Raw genomic sequence first — 25671 nt, 5'->3', positions numbered from 1 at the left:
TGATATTTTTCTCAGTATAAATAATTTCGTATAAACATTAAAAAATCACCACTTTTCATTACGGTAAAGTGACTTATGACACTTTCAAACTAAACGGCTCATTTAACAAAACTTCTTCTAGTTAGAATGTTCGGTTTTTCATTATCCTGCTACAGTGGATCAAGCATCGCGCAAATTATTAGGAAGATTTTCAACGAAGCACTGGGACCGTTGCTGAGATGTAGCACAAACCATGAGAATTATCACCGGAGTCAGCCTTGGCAGATCGCGTGAATGCAAGTTCAAGTAAAAAGGCAACGAAAAAGTTGAGACAATTGCTCGTTCTATTGGGTTGGCAACTAAGTAATTGCCGATTTCAGTTTATAGATGTCTTTCACTCCCACTTTTATGATATCTGTAAATGTTATGTTATAAAATTATTGTTATTATTATTATGTTATTTTTTATTATCCGTGAATGTTAGCAACTGGACAAATTGAATGCAGCGGTCAAGGAAAAGCGAGCAGAATTGGTCAATCGTAAAGGTGTCATTTTCCAGCAGGACAATGCTAGGCCGCACACGTCTTTGTCCACTCGGCAAAAATTCATGGATATTGGTTGGGAATTGATGTTACACCCACCATATAGTCCTGATCTCGCGCCATCGGATTACCACTTATTTCGATCCCTGGACAACTCCCTTCGTGGTAAAACTTTGAATGACGATGACGCTGTAAAATCTCACTTGACTCAGTTTTTGGCCGAAAAGGATCAGACTTTTTACGAGCGTGGAATTTTCAAGTTGTCAGAGAGATGGCAAAAGGTCATCGAACAAAATGGAAAATACATTACAGATTAAACTTCGTTCCAAGTAAAAAACAATTTTTTATTTCATTCAACGAATCGGCAATTACTTAGTTGCCAACCCAATATTTTGTTCGCATAACTGCTGTTGTTGTTTCTATAAAATCTTGTCTCTAGCAAAAATGTAATTTGTATTATTTGACTTATCGAATATTCCTCGCGGGGTCTTACGCTGCCTACGAATCGACGATGCCGTTCGAGCAAGAGAAGTATAGTAATATTAGGTTGGTGCATATGAAATGTCGAATTTTCTTTACATGCGAACGTTTGTCTTCATTACGCATTTGTTTCTGGCGTAACCTCGTTTATAGTCGTACTGTTCATAGTGCAAAACAATTGCGAAATTAAATGGATTAAAATACGAAATTTTGCAGCACCCAGCTTATTCGCCGGATCTTTCGCCAACCGACTTTCATCTTTTTAAACATTTAGAACAGTTTTTACGGTATGAAAATGAATTATTAATGAATTATTTTACAGTATGAAAATGAAGACAGTCTGAAAAATTCCATATCAGAGTTTGTTGATTCTAAAGATCAGAATTTCTTTCTTCTTCTTCTTTTTCTCGTATCGAGGCAAATGAAGCATATTTTGATTGAATAAACAGCTTTTGAAAGAAAAATATGCAGTTTTATACCTTCACTTAAAAATCCGACGTTTCATACGCACCAATCTAAAATAGTGTAAAACCGAAATGGATCTATTCAAACTAAAACCGCAGTTTTGACATTCGCAGGAGTCTCGCGAAGTTGACACATTTCGCTTGCGAGAACTGAGAAAAAATACAATTACTATCCTCGACAAAAGAAGACGACGGTTAAAGTATTCTTTAATTCCGTCTGTCCAGAACAGTCGTAACAGCAACGCGTAAAAGTGAACGAGATCGATAACTCATCCCGAGTGAATAAAAGTCGTGTACCTTTTAAATCTCCGTTCGTAGCGAAATAACGCAATTGAAATGGGGCAACTCCGATGCAGAAGTCTCGGAGATGTTCGTTAAGTGGAAGATAAAAATGCATTAAAGAGCGGAGGAGTCGACGACTCGGGCCACGATAACGTTAGAGCAAAACGGGAAGAAAGCGGCGCGGCGGGGCCGCGAAGAAAGAATTCTTTCCGAGACCGATCCCGGCGCGGCGGTGGATTCACGAGAAATGAGAGCACGTTTTAAACTCGCAATAAACTTGGTAACCTTGCCCGGATCTTGGGCTCAGAGGTCAGCCTCGAAATATAATACTATACTCGCGTCTGGAGCGTCGCGGTGGAACGTAGAATAAGACGAATTCCAATGGGCGAGGCGGCGGAGGCGCGGAGACGAGGCGAAGAACAATGAACAGACGCCGGGTCGCAAGGTAGACGAGGACGAAACGCCGATGATAATGACGCTGAGATACTCTCGTGTTTTCGATGTGATAACTGCTTTAATAACGTCATAATACCGGCTGCGAAGGCACGATCGCTTTCGAGGCTTTATTAAGTCGAGCGCCGCTGATCGTTCCTTTTGTGCCGGCAGTGAAATTTTAGTGCGTTTAATTATGGGTCTCCTACGTTTACGTATACGGAGACATCGGGAGAACGGTGTCTAGCCGCCGGTTAATAAGCAATTCTGTGTCTGTCTTTCGAAGATTTCGCGCTCGTTTCCTATACGATCTGTTCGTATGCTTTCTGATTTTACGTTCACGATCATATTGCGTATAATGTATAATATTGGGTTGGCAACTAAGTAATTGACGATAGAATCAACAAACTCGGATATGGAATTTTTCAGACTGTCTTCATTTTCATACTGTTTAGCCCGTAAAAATTGTTCTAAATGTTTAAAAAGATGAAAGTCGGTTGGCGAAAGATCCGGCGAATAAGATGGGTGCTGCAAAATTTCGTATTTTAATCCATTTAATTCCGCAATTGTTTTGTACTATGAACAGTACGACTATAAACGAGGTTACGCCAGAAACAAATGCGTAATGAAGACAAACGTTCGCATGTAAAGAAAATTCGACATTTCATATGCACCAACCTAATATTACTAAACTTCTCTTGCTCGAACGACATCGTCGATTCGTAGGCAGCGTAAGACCTCGCGAGGAATATTCGATAAGTCAAATAATACAAATTACATTTTTGCTAGAGACAAGATTTTATAGAAACAACAACAGCAGTTATGCGAACAAAATATTGGGTTGGCAACTAAGCAATTGCCGATTCGTTCAATGAAATAAAAAATTGTTTTTTACTTGGAACAAAGTTTAATCCGTAATGTATTTTCCATTTTGTTCGACGAGCTTTTGCCATCTCTCTGACAACTTGAAGATTCCACGCTCGTAGAAAGTCTGATCCTTTTCGGCCAAAAACTGAGTTAAGTGAGATTTTACAGCGTCATCGTCATTCAAAGTTTTACCACGAAGGGAGTTGTCCAGGGATCGAAATAAGTGGTAATCCGATGGCGCGAGATCAGGGCTATATGGTGGGTGTAACATCAATTCCCAACCAATATCCATCAATTTTTGCCGAGTGGACAGAAACGTGTGCGGCCTAGCATTGTTCTGCTGGAAAATGGCACCTTTACGATTGACCAATTCTGGTCGGTTTGCCTTGACCGCTGCATTCAATTTGTCCAGTTGCTAACATTCACGGATAATAAAAAATAACATAACAATAATAATAATAATTTTATAATATAACATTTACGGATATCATAAAAATGGGAGTGAGAGACATCTATAACTGAAATCGGCAATTACTTAGTTGCCAACCCAATAATTATATATAATAATATTATAATAATAATATTGTTATAACATATATAATAACATATAATTATAATATTGTTATAACATATATAATAACATATAATTATAATATTGTTATAACATATATAATAACATATAATTATAATATTATTATTATAATAATATTTTTAGAGTAGATCAATTTTTAGAGTACCTCATAATTTTGTCCATTGATTGTAATCGAGTTTATAAGATTGCAACCCATATATATGTTATATTGTAACAATATATATTATTATAATAATATTTTTAGAGTAGATCAATTTTTAGAGTATCTCATAATTTTGTCCATTGATTGTAATCGAGTTTATAAGATTGCAACCCATATATATGTTATATTGTAACAATATATATTATTATAATAATATTTTTAGAGTAGATCAATTTTTAGAGTACCTCATAATTTTGTCCATTAATTGTAATCGAGTTTATAAGATTGTAACCCATATATATGTTATATTGTAACAATATATATTATTATAATAATATTTTTAGAGTAGATTAATTTTTAGAGTACCTCATAATTTTGTCCATTGATTGTAACCAAGTTTATTATAATTATATATTATTAAATTATATTATTTACAATATTATTACAATCATTGGACAAAATGATGAGATACTCTAAAATTTTTAGGAATTAATATTTCACCATAAATATCGAATTGTGTGCGAAAAATTACGTGTTCGAAAAATCTGTAGCCATTAAACATGACCGAATAACAAGGATCATTACCAATATTTTAACATTGAAGATAAATATTTGAGAATATCTTAAACGGATAATAAAAATAACATAATAATAATAATAATAATAATAATAATTTTATAATATAACATTTACGGATACGATAAAAATGGGATTGAGAGACATCTATAACTAAAATCGGCAATTACTTAGTTGCCAACCCAATATAAATTAACGGTTCCGACGGATCGAACGGTTCGCACGTTTGCGACAGAACAGCGAGACTGCGCGCGTTCGTTTGGTTCGCGAGAGACGGAGAAAGAGAATACCTCGAGGATCTCCTGGAGGAGGGTACGTAACCGGCGGCAGGATGACAGATATGGCGTGCCGGTGACTGTGACCTTGAACTCGAGGGTTCCCGCGCTCTCCTGGGGTCCTCGAGCGTGAGGCGTCGAATGTAGAGCCCTGGCACCTCCTCCGCGAGCTGATGTCTTCTCCTGTACGAAGCCACAGTGACTGGTCCAACCGATTCTCACCATCGATCATCCGCCATCGTTCTCCTCTTTCTTTTCACTTGCTCCTTCGCTCTTTCTCCTCTTTCCGCCCGCACTCCCCCCCCCCTGTTTTTCTTCCTTTTATATTTTTCACCGCGGGGAACGGTGGGCTGTGAACTCGATCGGTGACCTTGAACCGACGTGATCCTGAGAGGCTCAACGTCTACGGGACCGCGGGCCCTCTCCCAGCATCGTTCTCCGGATGGGTAACATAGTTGCAAACAGCCTCCGACGGCGGTCGTGTAACGAGTTCCTTGTTTTCTCGATTCCCGCCACGATCCGACGAGATCATATGTTGCAGATCATCGGGTAGCGTGCCGGGCCGTTTTGCAATTCCTCGGGGTCAGCCTGGAGGTACCTAGGTAATTGCACATGGCCCGATTAAATTATACTACTAAATCGTGGAACGGTAGGGTTAATCGCGTGCTGATCGTGCCAGCTTGTTTGCGCAACCAGAACTATTCGCCGGGAGATTGTTGCTATCGCTAACAAGGCCTACCATGGCAGCACGGGGAACGGGCGAAACGCGAGCTCGGTAAAAATCGAGCGCGTTGCCCGTTAAATGTATTGAAAAGTATCGAATTCTTGTCTCAGAGAATTCGCTCCTTGAACGCCGTGACTGGAAGAACTTTTTAATCACGATCGGTAGTGCGTTAGTGCCAGCAGAACTGCGCTTATCTGATCTTTATTTATTGGAATGAATTTTTAGGCAATGCCCGGATTTACTGGACTTATAAGCAACGCTCGCTAAGTAAACTCGGCACGTTTTCTTTTCTTTGTTTAAATCCATTTATCTCGTCGCGAGCTCTTTGGTTATTTGAACGAAAAATTGAACGAAAAAGTGGCTAACCCGGTCGTACGAATTGGTTGTCTCCCCTGCCGACTTCGTGTAAATGAAGTTCTACTGTATTTGTTTATCAACATGGTATTTGTAACGTCTAAATTTGTGTTAAAGCACTTGCGCGCGAGCGCAACGTTGTTCGATAAAGAAATATGATTAATTATGACGTCTTTCAGTTTATTTTTTCTGTTCAGAGTCAGGTTGCTATGTAACATTTTTCTAAAAACACTTCGAGTCGCGTTTCCTGATGAAAATAACTCGTTTCTGCTAAGAATTATAAATTGTTAATTTTTCTCTTCCATTTGAAGAAGCGTTTCCATTTCAGTGCAAACGCTTGACGCGATCATACACGATCACTGTCTGATAAATAAATAAACAAGTGCAGCTAAAATAATGTTTCTTTGTAATTTAAGGTAGCATGTACTGAAAAAGTTCATTCTTATGTCATCGACAGCCTTCTGGGAAAATGCATTAAGATCATTTGTTTCTACATTTGTATCATTAAATGTCGTTATAGTAATTACCTGCTATAATAATGAACTGTTAACAATACAGTTTGTTTTTGCCGAATGGATGCAGAGAACGGTTAAAACGTAACAGTTATTAGTACTAGAAAATAGTAGTGCTAGAAAATTACCATTCAATAAGAGTCGCGCGGACCTTGAACTTTAGTTGAAGAACTAGTTTAGCTTGCACAAACTCGAGCACATTACATCAATCATTAACTACCATTAAACCGAATACAAAGTTCTATCGATTGTAATTAGTTAGCAATCGCAGCTCGCAGCTCAAGAATTATTAAAACGTTGCGGCGTGGATGTTTTTTCGATTCCACAAGAGCCATGTGGCATTCAAATTGACCAGCGTGTGTTGCTTCGTAAGCATATAAAAAGTCTTTACAATTACAACAATTTCAAAATAAAAATTCGCGGTCCATTATTTTGAGCAGTATGATAAGTTTAATTATATCAGAAGGTATATTGTAAAATGAACACAGGAAAAATCGATCATGTCAAAATGCCGCCACTTTTTTCTTTTGTTCCAGTATCTGCTATCGTCAAAGTCATATTAATTAAGAATCGTACACGTTTTTTTCATTTGAGATTAACAAAATAACCGCAATCATGGTCATCATCGTACGATCTTCTTAAAATTTTCCTAGAATTTTCTGTGGAATGTTTTCTCTAGAATTTTCCTCTCTAGATATTCTGCGTCTGCTACGCTTTTACACGCATGCTCGGCGCATTAAAAATCACGTTCTTTTATTTCTCCTACGATTGTTTCAATCGTTTAAAGCGCCAAATTATAAACTGTTACCTTCATTGCAAGTTAACGGGAGAGCCTTTTGTTACATAAGGAAAGGAAGTGGAAAATATGAACCCTTTGCACTCGAGTGGTGACTCTGAGGCACCACTAAAATTGTTATAGCATACTCCAAGATAATTTTTATATTGACAAAGTTTACATTTAAGATATTGTTAAATGTGTAACTGTTGCACGAGTCACCACAAGACTCAATTTCATATTCATAAAATGCACTTTGTCATATAAAATGGTTAATAGTTCATTAATAGTTTTTTCATCTCATTCAAAACCTCTATTATCGTGCTGTTCATCACTTATCTTAACACTTTAACAGTCTTAGATCTAGTCTTTAACACTGGCTCTTAGTCTAACAAGGAGAGGTGCGAGGCACCCTTCCCCCCCTCCACTTCCAGCCGCGCGAGGCCATACGTCGCGATTCACCGCGTCTTTCTGCCCTTTTATTAGTAACTTCAACATTTTATATCTCGAAAACTATAAGCCCCAAAAATCATATATCATTGGATTCAGCTTTTCAAGCTCTATCACTGTACCAAATCTCATAGAAAGTAACCGTCAACCCTGGGGACCACTCCTCGTAAGTCTAATAATTCTTTTAATCCTTTGCACTCGAAGCTATTTTAACTGCAAACCTAAAATCATTTTTCTGACTTATAGTATTTCCATTTTATATGACAAAGTGCATTTTATGCGTATGAAATTGAGTCTTGTGGTGACTCGTAACGTTTTAACAATATCTTAAATGTAAACTTTGTCAATATAAAAATTATCTTGGAGTATGCTATAACAATTTTAGTGGTGCCTCAGAGTCACCACTCGAGGTGTAACAAAAGGTTCTCCCGTTAACTTTACCGAATAAATAAATAAATAAATAAATAAATGTTCCAAAATATTTCAAAGTCAATGCCAACAATTTTAACATTTTTTGAAACAAAAGTTTGTAAAAGTTACCGGACAAACGCGACTGCAGAAGGTTGCTTCATAGTTGCTTCGCAAGAAAAATCCTAAAGAAAGTTAAACGTAATCGCAATTTACACTTAATTATATCTAATAATTATATATTATTAAATATTATTATTATTAATTTAATATTATATATTATTAAATATTATTATTATTAATTTAATATTATATATTATTAAATATTATTATTATTAATTTAATATTATATATTATTAAATATTATTATTATTAATTTAATATTATATATTATTAAATATTATTATTATTAATTTAATATTATATATTTAATAATTAAATAATTTACCTTAACCCTTAAATGCATATTGTTGCCAATTGTCTACATTCCAGTTCCACTTAATTTTATTCAAAAACCTGAGTACACACGTTGATAACAATAGACAATAGACCATGTGTGAAATAAAAGACTCGACTTTACTTTTGGCGAGTAAGTTATATGTTTTTTGACATTTGAATGTGGTGGGTGATAACCTTCAATGTGTTACTTGGAGAGATATTTTCTTTTTTCGAGTTTCCTACAAAGGAGTGATTTATCTAATTGCTTCGTGTCACAACAAAAATCGCAATTGCTTCGCTGTATTTCATTTATAAATAATGTGAAAATTCCTATACCAACAGATAACATAAATACATGACCGTTTGTCTACGTCTACAATAATTTTAACGCATATTGTTGCCAAAAGTCTACATAGAACTTTTTTTCAAAATAAATACTCAATATTATCACCTAGATTTTTTTATTTATTTTTTACGTAACCTATGACTACATTCCTATAAAAAAAAAAACGATCTTTTAAAATTCAAGACAAAAAATCATGCATTTAAGGGTTAAGCTCGTTGTTTTCGCGACCAATCGGCGACAAAGGGGTAGATCGGCAGGGGCAGATTCGCGTACGGATCGGATCGCGGCGGCCGTTGTATCAAACGGCGCATCGGTTTCAGGTAATTCTCGATCAGCAGGTGGTCCGATTTCAGTAGACAGAGGCGGCCCTCGCGGAGGCCGGCCAATCTCTCGGAGGCTTTAGTGGCACCGCATTAAAAGCGTTGTTTAGCAGGCTATTTCGAATTTTGTTTTTCGCCGAGCTGTGGCTGCTGGCCGAGGTGTGGGATAGATTAGTTTTCGACCGCGTGACTCTTGGCTACTTGCCGCGGAGCCTTGACCGACTGGCTCGCTTTTTCAGCCGGCCTCCTCGTCTTCTCTTCAGCTTCGGCCGCCGTCGCGTCGGACCACCGGTACCGTTCCGCTGAAACGATCATTAAAGGATCTGCCAACTTTCGTGGGCCCCGGAAATCCGAAGTTCTTTCGTTTTTCGGAAAGTATAGCGCGCGCCGCGGATCGCGTCGGGAGAACCTCGGGATTGTCTCGCGACTCTGTGATGCGACGCAACGGTGCAGTATCATGGCCAGAAAGAGTAATTTTTTACGTATTTTACTTTTTTACTATATTTTTTTTGTCCTTGTGCTCTATGTTTTGGGATTATTGGACGAAGTATTGTTTGACTTAGATTTTGTGAACTGCGGTTATTTGGAGGTTGTTGTGAACGATTGATTTTTATCTATTATTATTATTATTATTATTATTATTATTATTATTATTATTATTGCAGAGCAAAATTATCTATATTGTATTATATAACTTTTTTTTGTAATTAATTTGGAGTTGATTTTGATCCAGATAATACGCATTTAGGTTATAGAGAATAATAAAGTATATAATATATTATATATAATATATATATTATAATAATATTATATAATATATATGTGTATATATATTATATAATATATATGTGTATATATATATATATATATATATATATATATATATATATTATAATATAATATTATATATAATATATTTATAAAACGCATTGTTCAAATTTTCGTTATAAGCTCAGACAGAAAAGTTAAAAAATGCGCTTTTTGTCTAGCGACCTAGTTTCTCTAACACCTCAAAAAAAATACATGGCATTTCAACCACTTTCAAGATAGTAATTTTGTTTTAAAAGTTTCCCGAATGTTAATGCAAGTTACTGCACTTGTGATCAAAAGTAATAGTCAGAATTTTAAAGACTAGGAAGATTCAAACGATCGAAAATTGTGAAAGCAAGAAAGAGATTCAAAAGTCACTCGTGATATTTGTAATAGATTTTGAAAATTTCTATCTTGCATGCAGATTCACGACCAGTTACATTTTTTATTGCCGTCTCCATTGCAAATACTCCAAAACTGTTTGAGTAGTTCATACTTTAAATGTATATATATAAGTACTTTAAAAGTACAAAGATTTAACTTTTGCACAATATTTACTCCTAGTTTTCCTTTTACAATGTTTGTATATTTTATAAGAACATCTCAGAACTCATTTAAATTTTCAAAGTTTCTTTATTGGTAAAACTCAAGTATGCAGATTCCAAATGTATCGTACAATTGTATGGACAATTGTGAACAAAATCGAAATCTTGAATTGCAATGAAAATTTAAATTCTATTAAAAATTCGAATCTATTGGGACAAGGTTTTCCGAAATAAACTAACAATAAGTCACAAGGGAATTTTGTTCGCGGTGCTGCTCAGCATTTTTTAATGGGAGTAGTAGTTTAAAACGCCTTTGGGACACAAAGGGTTAATCATCAGAAGGCGAATTTGTTTGATGACCCCTAGCAACCTGCACATTTTTCTGACTCAATGTATTATATTTCATAATGTATTTCTCTGAAACGCGCCGGTCTCCTGATTGAACCTAATATTAACAGCTGTTGGTTAAGTGATGAGTCAACTTGTTAGACGAGACTTACAAATCTGGGTTAAAAGACCTAGACAGTGTTATTAGAGACGAATTTAATATTTTCGAGGCGAGAAATACTTTCACGAAAGTGATTCTTTAAAATATCGTTGCTTTTTTCGAGAGACATCGCTGCCAACTTCGTTCAAAGAGAGAATAAAACAAATTATATCATTAAATTTTCATTGGCAGTTTTGATATTGAGCTTCACGATGAATCGAATTATTAATCAACTAAAATTCAACGTTCTCCTGTTTTCTAAATAATCCGTCCAGACAAGAATTAGGCTGCAGACAATTATGGAAAATCGCTGGCGGTTCCAGCAGTTTAAAAATAAAATCGCGTTAAATATTTTCAGCAATTTTCCGGGTTAGAACCATTCCGGAACATCGCTTAGGGAACATTCCTTGACTGTCATTCATCGTTGCGCTGGGCCACAGGTAACGCTCCGCCGAAATGACCATTAATTTGCAACGACGTTTCGAGCAGGGAATGTTCGGCGTCGATGCTGAAAATGTGCGGCAGCTCGAGATAATCGGCGAAGAAGCGTTAATGACGATAAAATTGGTGATTAACACGAGCGCCGCGGGACATATTAATGGGTCCTAGAGGGAATTACGCTTCATGGTAGCCAACGCTCGGTGATATCGGATCGGCGAATACGTTCAGCTTTTAATTACGACACGCTCCTGATGAGTTTATCTTCTGTTATAAAAGAGATATGCGCTGTTGAACAACAGCGCCGGTTGCGTTGAATGTGAATGAAAGCGTTCCCAGCGCTACGAACGGAAACAATTTAAAAAAAAAAAGTATATAATTTACCGGAGAGAGGATCGATGTGGTTGTCACATAAGCAAAGTTTATTAATTAAGGGAGGGGACAGTTATCTGAACGAACGTTTCAAAAACGAGCATCGTCCGTTCATTTATACGTGTCCATATTTCTATGAAATATTCATCCGTCGAAATCGTTGCTTATGCAAAATTTGACAGGGAGAAATGCGATTGTCCCACGAATTGAGCCGTTTATTTTGAAAGTGGCATAAGTCACTTTGTTTTTAAGTCGAGATATTTAAGGGTTTGCGTTTTAACATGTTTCAAAATATGGATGCTAACTTTCGAGAAGATTTACTTGTATTTGTTATCTCAGGATACCGATATTTTTCTCAGTATAAATAATTTCGTATAAACATTAAAGAATCACCACTTTTCATTACGGTAAAGTGACTTGAGCCACTTTCAAAATAAATAGTTTAGAAAAATGACTGACATATATTCATTTTGTCCGACGTATTTTACCGAAGCGATGTTTTGAAAGGACAATGATTTACTAAAATTGTTGAATAAATTACATATATAATAATAATTTATACCATGAACATATTCAATATAAAGGTTTGATTTAAGTATTTTTTATTTTAATATTCATAAAATACAAAAATAATTAGTACATTTTGGAACATAAGTACAAGTAATTTATATGAAAATACATCGGTTCAATTTCATTTTCGTCAACAATAGGAGTGATTAAGTCCTCGGAAATCGTGTTTCGTTTCAAATTTTTTAAATAACTGTGGTATATTGGGGGTATATAATTAAGCAAGTCCATCACGTCTTTGTATTTTGCTGAAGAAACAGGACGAGATCCAGAGTATAACGGATCCATTTCTATTTGTGAATAACGCCTAGGTCTTCCTCTTTTTGGTGACAAATCCAAAGTTAGAAATTCATCTTTTTCATCTAAAGTTAGTTTATAAAACATTTTATTGCCATCTGCTGGCGGGTCTGGAGGTAGCCGCCACATCACTATAATATAATTTACAAAACTGCACTATTCTCTTTCGCACTTATAAAAATAAGTCCAGTGATCACAAGTTTTTTAAAAATACTGAAAATAATTCAAAACAATACTTCACACACACACTTATCACACGTTCCTATTTCTTTTACACTAAGCCCCGCAATTAATTTCCTGAGTATAGCGACTTACGCCACTTTCAAAAGAAACATGTTTTTTATACCGTTAATTAGCAATACTTCTCTCGAACAAATCTCAATAGTTCTCAACTTATTGATTGCAAATTTTAAAAAAATGTAAATATACCGTTCAATTGTAATTAGTGTTACCATTAACTCGATTTTTTTGAAAAAGTGACTTATGCCACTTTCAAAATAAACGGCTCGTCTGTTGCGATGGCAACGCGAGACAAATGCAATGTTAGTAAATTCTCCCTAATTGACGCACAGCTTGGAAACATAAATGGACAATTTGGAAAGAGGAGACACGATGATTCGATTATTGCGGCTTGATTTTATAGTTGTTGACGATCGGTAATTATAAAAATGAGCCACAAGGTTCGAATAATCGCATCTCCCCTTTCCAAATTGTCTATTTCTGTGTACAATTTGTGTGTGTGTGAACGTCAATTACGGAGAATTTACTGTACTCACAGACAGAAGATCGGAGAATACGATTACAACGGATTTCGCAATAGCAATATAATTCTAGTCAAGGTTATGCTAATCTAATCCTTCAAATGAGACTCGTATTGTTCTCTATTCCATGCTGCGTCATATTATCTCGAGCACATTGAGCTACAAATACTCGAGCGAATTTTGTTCGTCTCCGGTTCCACTCGAACCCATCGCCGTCCAGAGACCGGGCTGCCGTGTGGGTGCATGCGATGCAACTTCGTGGCACCGCATAGAAGCGAAAAGGTGAGCGGTCGGGGGTGAAAGGAGCAGGACTCGTTAAGCAGTTTGCGGTTCGTCCCGGCCTTTTTTCAAGGCGCACCTTTAATGTAAACATATTCCGCGAAGAGATCGGCATCTTCCTCTGTTTCGCCTCCTTTCTCTGTTTTCTTTCCGCCCCGCTCTCGTGGTTCTTTTTCCCGCCAGTAGAACTATTCTATTTTTGCTTGCCGCCGTCGTCCCTCCAGCGTTCTCTTCCTCTTTTCCCACCAAACGAACTCGCACGTTTTGTTTCGCGCGTCTTCATTCTTTTCGCTTTGCGGCCCCGATGGTCCACCCACGAAGATCGATCTGCGGATCGATTCACGGCCGAACAGTGATCCTCCTCGATAATGGCGTCCAACGACGAATTCCCGTTTAAGAATTATGTGTGTGTGTTTCCTGGTTCGACAATGATGAACATCTTGGTGTTAGTTCATACCGGCGTAAGAACTGTGCCAAACAAATCGAGTGGCTGTAATTATGGTTACGTGCGCGTTTCATATTTAGTGACCCACTAAAATGTACACCTTTTGAAACGCAATAATTTTTTCACAACCGAACTAAGTGACTTGAATTATTTTTAGATGAGGGATTATTTTTAGAGGGGCTAGTCTACTAGACGCTTTTTCTTTCTAATTTTGCTATTACTTGGAATGAAAAGATAAAATTACAAATCCTCGTTCTTCAATTTTTTTTATCTGAGCCTCTGACGAAAATTTAAATAATGCCTTTTGTGGATCTCGGTAATTTATACGCGTGCTGAGAAATTTGATCGGAATAAAAATGATCGTGATAAAACAGCGATTTTTGCGATCTTTAATTTATTGTAACTCGCAACAACGTGAACCGATCTCGATAAAATTTTCAATATGCATATAAATCACCGAGATCTATGAAACATTTTTTAATGTTTCGTTATAGCCTCGGATAAAGAAGTTAAGAAACGAGAGGTTTGTATTTTTTGACATTCCAAGTAATAGCAAAATTTACAAAAAGAAGCATTTCAGTCATCGTCTAGTAGACTAGTCTCTCTATCATTTACACAAAATTCAAATCGTTTAGTTCAGTGTTAAAATGGTCATCGCACGTTTTAAAAGGTGTTCGAACACCTTTGTGAGCCACTGTAAAAATATGGAAAGTTTGATCGTAAAGGCAACTGTAATGATGCTTTGTGTTCGAACAAAAGACTATGTTCATTTTTATCGTTTCTGATATTGGGAAACGTTCTAACACATCGTGGTTTTAGCCTTTTTTAAGCCTTTTTAGCCTTTTTTAGCCTTTTTTTTTAGTGTCAAACTCGCGGCCCGAATTAGAAATTTTGAAAGTAGTCTCGGCCAATAAAATCTCTCCCGAAATAGGAAAGATAATATCAGAGAAGAGATGTCAAGTGTCAGGACGTAAACAATAATTTAACTTTATATATGTTTATTACAATGTACTAGTCAAAATAAAAATATTTGTTTCTATGAACATTGATTTTATTTTTGGCGGTCCACCTAAAGTTAAGCATTGTTTATTTGGCCCAAGTTAGCTTTTGAGTGTGACACCCCTGGTCTACATGTTCAACTAAAAGCGACAGGCTGTAATTCGAAACAATAGAAAAAGTAAAAAGGAATGGGAAATTACTTCTTCGGTTCAATTAATAGAGGAAAGAGAGAGAAGCTCTTAACTGACAATTTTATTTTGTACTAAGATTATGATAATCTAATTATCACGCAAATGCATACATCGTCGACAAAAATGTAGTTTCCAGTCGACATGAAATCAACATTATATTTACCAAATAAGACGTATTAAATCTTGTTATTGAAAAAATAAGCGTAACGAAAGAACGAAAAAGAATTTGATTATGATCATAAAAACATATGCCATTGGACACCCCACAGTAACCGGCACTATTATCCAACTTCGATCCCGTGGAAATTTTTGGGGTTGTTTTTTTCGGCAGTTGACACGTTGACTAGAAAAATGCGACAACTCCACGACAGATTGACCTCCCAGCGTTTTTGAGTAACATTTCTCAAACATCCTCGGGCAGTTTACGCTAGCTCCGCCCCCCGGTTTATTCGTCGATTCGCGGGTAAAACAATGTACATTGCGAAAAGCGAAAGGAACAAACAATCCAGAAACGTAACGGCCGGCCCATGGAGATTAAGTGCCGATTAAAATTCATGGCGTGTCAGCCGGTATAATTCCATTTGGTAGGTGTTCGTGCAGATCGAGTTACCCGAGGTGGATTTCTTTTTTCCACGGTGACGGGGACCGGAACGGGAACGGGAACGGGAACCGTCAGGAACCGCGTCCCGAGCACGCGGCGTTTCGCGGGGACAAACTTTTGACGTCGATTAAAATTGAAACGCGGCTCATTATCGATTCGTCACGCTAATCGACCGTGAGGAGCACGACTTACGGATTCCGCTTGTATCGTGTTACGCCGCGATCCGATCGTTTCCTTGAACCAAGGACGGCCGGGACGATGATAATGCAAGATGATCGTTCCGAGTCGATGCAGACTCGGAGCTCTTCGAATTCGTTCAGGTTATCTGATTACTCCTGGAATACTCTACCGCGGCCTGAATTAATCTTCGGCTTAAATGTCTCGTTACCGGGAATCGTCGAAAACCCGAACTTGCCGATGTCGGATAGCGTGTCGACGCTTTGAAATCTCCGGGAAAGTTAGCATTCGCTGTAATACAAGCTGCAGATATTCGCTCGGATACCTGCATCGATCTCCCCGTTCGTTTATCGAGTTGATGCTCCATTTACGAAGTGTTTTTCAACGTCGTCGTTTCAGTCAGTTTTCAGAAATCCCGAGTCGTCATCGTCATTTCACAAGGTAATATTAAAAATGTATTATATGAATTACTATTAACCCTTAACCGGGCTGCCAATTACTGCCAGTTATTATTCCACTGCTCCCAAATTAATCGATGCAAGTCATAGAGGATTGATTACATGAATTTTTAAATAATTACATTAACGTATGTTAATGTTGACTCGTTTAAAGTTGCATGCGCCACTATAATCCGGTCGAGGGTTAAATTATTCAGCATTAGTTTGCCACTTGTTTCAAGGTGAATTGTTATTTGAATATGTTCGTCTGTTGCAACAACGTTTATTAATTTTTAACGAATTAATTTTTAGTAATTCGTGTCAACAAACCCTGCTTTATTTTTACACGTGGTCACGACAAGATTAAGAAAAAAAATAATTTCTAGCGAGACAGTACGATCTCTTTGACTATGAAACTTTTGCATACATCTAATAATTGAGCCGTTTATTTTGAAAGTGGCATAAGTCAGTTTTTCAAAAAAATCGAGTTAATGGTAACGCAATCAATAAGTTGAGAACTATTGAGATTTGTTCGAGAGAAGTTTTGCTAATTAACGGTATAACAAACATGTTTATTTTGAAAGTGGCGTAAGTCGCTGTACTCGGAAAATTAATTGCGGGGCTTAGTGTAAAAGAAATAAAAACGTGTGATAAGTGTGTGTGAAGTATTGTTTTGAATTATTTTCAGTATTTTTAAAAAAGTTGTGATCGCTGGACTTATTTTTATAAGTGCGAAAGAATAGTGCAGTTTTGTAAATTATATTATAGTGATGTGGCGGCTACCTCCAGACCCGCCAGCAGATGGCTATAAAACGTTTTATAAACTAACTTTAGATGAAACAGATGAATTTCTAACATTGGATTTGTCCCTAGAACCCTTCCCATAATATGAAATACAAATATTTCATAAAAATGAAATACAACGTTTTTCTGCTATAATATTACTTCATTTCTCAACGATAATATCCAATAATTGCAAAACCAACTTAAATCTGTTTATTTTCTGATATTTAATAACTGTGACTACATCAAATGACTGCATTTTAATAGTAATTTATTATCACATATGATAAGAATATTTGATTATATTAGAAAACTTCGTTCGTTTTAATCATATCACATAAAATCAGTAAATAAGCATTTCATTTGTCGTTTATCGTTTCCAAGCCAAAACTGGGTTAAGTTGTTTCTGCGCTCGATGACTCATTTGTGTTTGAATCGATCATTTATGTACGTATCGATCATTTGTTCCGGTGCACGTAATTTTAGATGATTGATTTAGTTGATGTAGACCAAGTCTATTTGGAGTCAAGGTTTCGAAAGGATCATTTGTCGTAAAAGATGGAATACATGTTATTTAAACATAGCAGTGTGAAAATATGCAATGTGGTTGGTTCGAAAAATACTACGGGAATGCAGTAACGTAAAATAACAGCTATCTAATACAACGATGCAACGGGATGTTGAAGTTTAGAAGAAATGCATCGAAAAATATATTATATTTAAGAAAAATTGATGCATCGGATGGATCTGATGGTAGTCAATTTTGCAGTTGCTAAAAGCTTTCACTTTTCAAGAATTAACCTTTTAGATACGGCTGAATTCTGCGCGACGCTATTTCTCTGGACGGCGGAGTCTGATATGTACTGTACAGAGTCTGATACTGTATATTCTGTCTGTACATACAGGGTGTTCCAAAAATGTCTCGCAATCCGAAAGTGGCGGGTTCCTCGGGCCATTTGAAGCAACCTTTTCCTTTACAAAAATTTTCTCCGAGGCACCGTTAACGAGTTATTAACGAAAAACAGTGACCAATGAGAGGCGAGCTCGGCTGGCGCGAGGCGATCGAGCCAATGAGCGGAACTGGGCTTCGCGCGCTGGTTGGCTGGGCCGTCTCGCGTCAGCCGTGCTCGATTCTTATTGGTCACGGTTTTTCGTTAATAACTCGTTAACGGTGCCTCGGAGAACATTTTTGTAAAGGAAGAAGTTGCTTCAAATGATCCGAGGAACCCGCCATTTCCGGATTGTGAGATATTTTTGGGACACCCTGTAGACTGTTGTAAATCGATGTGAAGACAAAAGAAGTGTGAAACAATGCATATGAAGACGATTATTTGGTTCGAACGATGAGCGAGTGAGCTAGTAGAGCAAGCCACTATAGTGGCGTGTCGTTCTAAAAGACGATATCCGCGGAAGCCACTATAGTGGCGCGTCGTGCCTAAAAGGTTAAGTTACAGATTATAGAGTCCAACATTTAGCTTCTGTCGAAATTATTTGCATCAATTACGTTCAGTACACTCTTTGATACACCATTATTTCTTATAAAAAGTTCAGCATTCACTGTTGATCGAATTCACCTCGAAAATTGTAATAGAATTCACACTCTACTCTCGTCCATGTAGTTGACAAATCACAAGTCAAATCGACTGAAAAAACTTGGTGTATACTTGGTACATTTTTGTTAATACCACTAGTACACGAATTATTGATTCCTGTCAATGTGCAACGCGTTGTCATCATTTCAAGTGTCTAGAATCACTTCTCTCGTTCACAGAAAACATTCAGAAAACGCTGAAACGTTTCCCTAATCGACGTTTAGTATAATCGACCCTATCAGTTAAAAGCTGCTATTTTATGTTCGAAAGTTACGTATAATGTTCCACTCTTTCGTACGATTACTATGCGTTCCACAGCAGCAAGTACGCTTCTGCCGCTCATGAATGACATTTAATAGTACTCTGCAACCGAAACGCTGCGAATCTTCTGAAAGAATGGACCGAATGTCCATCATTAACCGTAGTTGGTTCACGCACACACAATTTCATGGTTCTCCATCGGTTAGCTACCACGCGGAGGATGTCCATTGTCCATGTCCGGTCTCCTGTGTTAGCACGCGGGCGCGCGCGCGCGCGCTCGATCTAGCACTGCTTCGGGGCGAATTTTAATTTTCACGAGCGGGGTGCTCTCCCCGTGTATTGTCATTAGAGAGAGGCCAACGACGACCATGCAAGGGGGAAAAGTCAGGCCACGAATTATGGGCCGAGAAAGGGACCGAGAGAGGAACAGAAAGATAGAGAACAAGAGAGAAAGAGAGAGAGAGAGAGAGAGCAAGAGGGCGAGAACGAAAGAGAGAGAGAGAGTTATCCACGATGTTATTAGATTTCTTGCAAATTACTCGCGCGTCCCATTAACGAGTCCCATCTGTCTGGATTACGAGGCGAGCTAGACCTCGCTCCGCTCGTGTCCTCTCGTCCCTGCCGAGCGATTTAAAGCGTTACTCTCTCGTCGTTCCTCTTCTCGTTCCCTTCCTCGTTCTTTCCAGATCCGCAAGATTTTCCCCCTTTTCGAACGATCCACTAACCCTGCGGAAGTGACCACGAGTTAGAAAGACAGACGACACGTTGATGCGCAATGTACGACACTAGTTCTTGTAAATGGCGTAATTAGAATCGGGTATTTCGATGTAGCCTTTGTTCATATCAAGTTTTAGGTTACTCACTCTGGCAAATCGTTGATCACGAAAATAAACTGGTTAAAGAGAGAGATATCAATATACAAGATGTTCGAAAAATGTCTCGCAATCAGGAAATGGGAGATTCCTGGGGTCATTTGAAGTAACTTTTTCCTTAGCGAAAATGTAATCCGCGGCTTCGTTTCCGAGTTATTAGCGAAAAACGGTGACCAATGAGAGGCGAGCACTCGACTGGCGCGAGGCGGCGCGAGCCAATCGGCAGAACTGGGCTTCGTGAGCTCGTTGATGAGGCCGCCTCGCGCCAGTCGAGCTCGCTCTCCGATTGGTCAGTGTTTTTCGTTAATAACTCGCAAACGAAGCCGCAGATTGCATTTGCGTTAAGGAAAAAGTTACTTCAAATTATCTCAGGAACCGCTCATTTTCAGATTGCGAGATATTTTTGGGACACCCTGTACAGATCGGTAATCAATATTTAATAGTTGTCCAACAGTTATGTCTGACACGTCTTATTCGTTCCGTGTGAGGATTTAGGTGATTAATTTTTTGGAAACTATGGAGCGACAGGTTGACAAGAGTGAACATCTCCGATGTGTTTTGCTGTACGATTGAATCGCAAATGTTCATTCCTGTTTACTTGACACTCCTTTGTTTGTAAAAAATGAATCATTTTATTACGGATTTAATAAACTTATGTCAGTTCTATTTTGTGTGAAGATCCGAAGCTTAACAAGTATATCTACTTAGTCAAAGGGTTAAAACGATTTGGATGCTGTGAAATTCTAGTAAGAGTGCAATGGAAAGTGATAATTGTTACTTCAAGGAAATGTTACCGGAAATGAAGCATCCTGAGGATTTTTACGAAAAATTCAATCTATTTTTAGCACCAAACGTACCGAGCACTAAAAATTACGTGTCACTTTATAAATAGATCGCGGTTTTTATGCATTCGTGACAATAAAGAGTAGGTCAATCTGAAAACAGTAAACACATTTGAAGAATTTAAAAACGTTATTGTGTTATTTGCAGTCCATTCAAATTCTTAACACTTCCACCTCAAAAATGTTCATCAAATGAAAATATTTCATTCGATTAAACAAAAATTACGAAGCACACTTATATGACATCAATTACTTCTTCAGCATTCGTACCTCTTGCAGATCTTAACAAAATGACACAATCATTTTTAATTCTTCATTAATCATCCATTCGGTCACCAACCGACCGAATTTAAAGCGGGGAAATCTCTCCATTCGGTTGGCCAAGTGTTAAGAAAAGAAATAAACATTTCTGTAGCTCCTGTGCCTTGTAATTAATGCAGGCAATTCTCATTTTCCGCAAAAGTCCGCGGTCGATTTATGAGGAAAACAAGTTTGAGTGTAAAGAGTTTTTATAATTTCGATAACTCCAAAATGATCTTCGAGGTCGGTCATTTTTACCAGCGCATTAACTAACCCGTTGTTATACCAATTGCATGATCTAAAACGATGATGTACAGTTTTGCAAGTCTCGGGCAAGTCTCGAGTAGCGCGAACTTAGACACAAAGTAAAGAGTTGCTAGGAAGATTCTCTACGATAAAGAATACAGTGGTTCTGCGCGACGGTTCTCGTTCATCAAAGGGTTAAAACGAAAACCGCCGCGGAGCTGGCGAATTAACCTTTTATGCCCGACGCGCCACTATAGTGGCTTTCGCGGATGTCATCTTTCAGAACGACACGCCACTATAGTGGCTTTCGCGGATGTCATCTCTCTGGACGACGCGCCACTATAGTGGCTTGCTCTGGTAGCTCACTCGCTCATCGTTTGAATCAAATAATCGTCTTCATATGTATTGTTTCACACTTCTTTTGTCTTCACATCGATTTACAACAGTCTACAGGGTGTCCCAAAAATGTCTCGCAATCCGGAAATGGCGGGTTCCTCGGACCATTTGAAGCAACTTCTTCCTTTACAAAAATGTTCTCCGAGGCACCGTTAACGAGTTATTAACGAAAAACAGTGACCAATAAGAATCGAGCACGGCTGACGCGAGGCGGTCCAGCCAACCAGCGCGCGAAGCCCAGTTCCGCTCATTGGCTCGGTCGCCTCGCGCCAGTCGAGCTCGCCTCTCATTGGTCACTGTTTTTCGTTAATAACTCGTTAACGGTGCCTCGGAGACAATTTTTGTAAAGGAAAAGGTTGCTTCAAATGGCCCGAGGAACCCGCCACTTTCGGATTGCGAGACATTTTTGGAACACCCTGTATATACAGACAGAATATACAGTACCTGACTCTGTACAGTACAAATCAGACTCTGCCGTCCAGAGAAATAGCGTCGCGCAGAATTCAGCCGTACCAAAAAGGTTAAGGGAGATTCGCCGTGCGTGGCAGGTCGCGAAGGGCCACCCAGCGTGATCAGGAGGTAGTATCACGATATCGTATCGATCTTTCCCGTGGCTCGAAACACATTCGGGGGGTGGAGAGAGAAAAAAACAAGGTAATTTCCGAAAGGAAACACGCGAAATCGATAGCCAGCCCCTGCTTCGCCTATGGCCCGGGACTTTACGACTTCGAGCTGCGTGGAAAAGTCACGACCACGCGGGGAAACACCGGCTATGCGGCCAGAGGAAAGAATTGGAAAAGTGGAAATTGCCCGGGCGAGATTGCTAAGTCGAAATGGGCTTCTCCTCGGAACTTTCCCAGACGCCGTTGCCGTGGATTCTTCGATTTTATCGGCTTGAATTCGAATGGCCGCATAATTGTGGCGATGGCCGCGCTGATTTGTAAAACGGACTATCAACCGCCGTAATTCGCCGAATGAAAACGAATTCGATATTTCCGGGAAACTGGTATGATTCGTTATACATGATTTTTCAGCGAAAACTTTCGTCTGTTATCGTCCGTTATCTACGCTTGTTTGGATGAGATAGTCGATGTGGGAATTGAAAGGCTCGAGCGGCACAGTGGCTGACAAAAATATTATTCGAACGGTTAGATTTCTTATTTTTAGCACGTGAAACATGTATGTTAATCCGAAATGTTTAAAACAATTTTGTGTCTGTAGCAAGAGGGAAATCCCAAAATTGTTTTAATAAAATTAGAATGCCGTTTTCTTACATGTGTTACTGTCTATGCAACTTCATCGATTTATTGGAACTTTATAATGGAACTGTGTTGGTTATTCTTATTCGATGTTGTATGTTTTACGTGCATAACTTTTGCGAAGGCGATCGAAATGATGAACTATTAGGACCCTCGGTCGTGTTGAACGTTCTAATCGTACGCGCATCGTAGACTATACATATAGCAACTCTATTAGATATTTCTCTTGTTAAAATACAGGAAAATATTCCTCTGAACAATTTCAGTTCTTTCAATAAACATGGCGCGATATTTGGATATAAAGTTTCCTGTAAAATTATATTTTATATTCCTATATTATATATATTTTATTATATTATATTTATTATTTTATTATATATATTTTATATATTATATTTTATATTCCTTGAAATCGCCGCATTTTACCGCATTTTACAATATGAATAATCGCAAATTAAAAGTGACCCGTCATTCTGGCGGGTAAATCTAGTGTTAATAACATTTACGAAAGGTTTTCCATTCCAAGTACAGTAGTTCTCCCTAATCGACGCTGTCAATTGACGTACGCACAAAAATGGACAATTTGGGAGGAGAAGATACGATTATTCGAGCCTTGCTGCTCGTTTTTATAGTTACCGTTATCTTCCCAAATTGTCCATTTTTTGTTACAAATTAAGTTCCTCATATATTTTTTGGTTCAGCAGATTCGTCTTCTCGTCGTTTATATAACACTTGCCAATTCAAAGCAGAATTACTCGGAAGTTGTGGTTGAATAATTTTCTCTGCCTCTACAGCCGCATTTCTGACAATCTGGCATGGCCTCTCTCGTTAGCAGCAGCAGCTGGTTCGTTTATTTTATTGCAAACTGTAATAATTTGAGAACGCGCTGCTTCCGGCGTATGATTGTGTTTTGCGGAGCCATGAGAACGAATAATCTGTTTTCCATTTGCTGATACTATACATTACTCTTACTCTGAATTCACAACTGTTTCTACCTCGCCGCTTTTTACCACTCTGCCATTTCTTATGTACGATGAAAACGGTCGTTGAGACATCGTCGGTGAAATAATTGTTAGTGATTTCAAGGCAGCCCGTATTCTAGACCAATGACGGGCGCGCATGCGATCAATGAGAGCCGCATTCCGGCATTTCATATGTTATAAAGAGCCATATAGCATAATTATAATATATTATATATATTATTATATTATATATTATATAATATATATATATTATAATATTATATTAATATATTAATATAATATAATATATATATATTATAATATTATATTAATATATTAATATAATATAATATATATAATATATAATAATTTAATTTAATTAATATGGTTACATTTTCTACACAAGTCTTAAGTGCTATGTAAAGCATACGTATAACATGACAAAAATGCAATCAATAAAAAAAATATAACATTTAACGAAGATCTTTGGCCAAATGTTTTAATGTTGTCCGCGTGAATTCGACATTTTATATTAGTCAATCGCATTGGTCAATTTAATAAGATTAGATGAACAGAAAGTTCTGAAATAATATGAAAAAGAAGATGATCCAAAACAAACATCAAGTTTTTTTAAACCGCCTAAACTCGCTATATCGCTTTACTACAAAAAGCATCGCTTAAATCTCATCGGAGAGCTGCTTGTCTCTCGTGTGAATCAATCGAACGAACGAACGACCAACGGCACGCGGAATAAGATACCTCAGTTATCGGTGATAAGACACAAATTAAGCAAAAATTACATCTGTGTCATAATTAATCGCGCAACAGTAAAAAAAGAACCATAACGCAACCAGTAAAATACCAGCTCAATTCCATCGATCTTGCTGATTCGACATTTAGCGTTTTTTTTTTGTTTTTTTTTGTTAACGCGAGTTCCCTTTTACCGGAATAACAGCTGTAGCGCGGAGTGAATTTTTATCGTGTCGTTTAAAACACGCACGCGAGTCTACCTATGTCGTCTCGTTGCAAACGCGCGAATATATCCGCACGTGAACGGGAACGGGTACAAAAGCTGGCGCGCAGGTGACTAACCAGACGCGAACGCACGGGAACGGGACCAGGTTATCCTTGATATTTAACGATTGATTGGCAGGATTGGCAATTTGGCCAATTACCAAGCGGAGTTCCTCGAGTTTCGCGGAATAACGAATCAAAATTACATAGTCGGTCTCCCGAAAAGTATCTCGGATCGGGAATGAAATTTCTCGGCCGCGGGGCCGAAGGGCATCGATCGGAGGAAGCGGCCGAAAATCGGGCCGCGGCACCGTCGGAATTCGACGAAATTATCCTCGAGACGATGAATTACACGTCCGACAATCGGAACGATTAACTTTCTTCGACACCGCGGTGCTACAATGTATTTCGCTCGCTCTTTTATGACCTTGTCAATTTAACTGTGGTCGGCTTTTCTCTCGTACGGACAGACTTAAAACCCGATCCGACAGTCGTTTACGGGCGTTTCGTTGTTGAAACTGTAACATGTGTTACGAATATTGATCAAATTTTGCGAGAACCGTATAAATTCTGTTCTCTAAATTCTCGTGATATTTTCGGATTGTTATCAAATAAGGTATATTTGCGTTTCCAATTTCCTGTAATTTATAGAAGATAATAGTGAATCATAGTCGATGATTTCTATTGCAATTATTTTGCAATAAATAATAATATTATGTAATTAATAATAATATATGTTATAATAATATATTGCAATTTTATATGCAATTTTTACATTGC

General features: G+C 37.8%; 1 protein-coding gene across 1 annotated transcript in view; it reads right to left on the bottom strand.

The window, feature by feature from the left end:
* The window catches only part of LOC117227341 (uncharacterized), a 97580-nt gene that overhangs the window by 6649 nt on the left and 65260 nt on the right, over positions 1-25671 (bottom strand). Inside the window, exon 2 of the mRNA XM_076527447.1 lies at positions 4647-4848. Within this exon, the coding sequence (XP_076383562.1) occupies positions 4647-4848 (202 nt within the window). The remainder of the gene's footprint in view (positions 1-4646; positions 4849-25671) is intronic.

Source organism: Megalopta genalis, unplaced genomic scaffold (genome assembly GCF_051020955.1).
Source record: "Megalopta genalis isolate 19385.01 unplaced genomic scaffold, iyMegGena1_principal scaffold0020, whole genome shotgun sequence".
NCBI classification, from domain to species: Eukaryota; Metazoa; Arthropoda; class Insecta; order Hymenoptera; family Halictidae; genus Megalopta; species Megalopta genalis.
The sequence above is the reverse complement of the archived record's forward strand: the minus strand, read 5'-3'. Positions and strand labels throughout refer to the sequence as shown.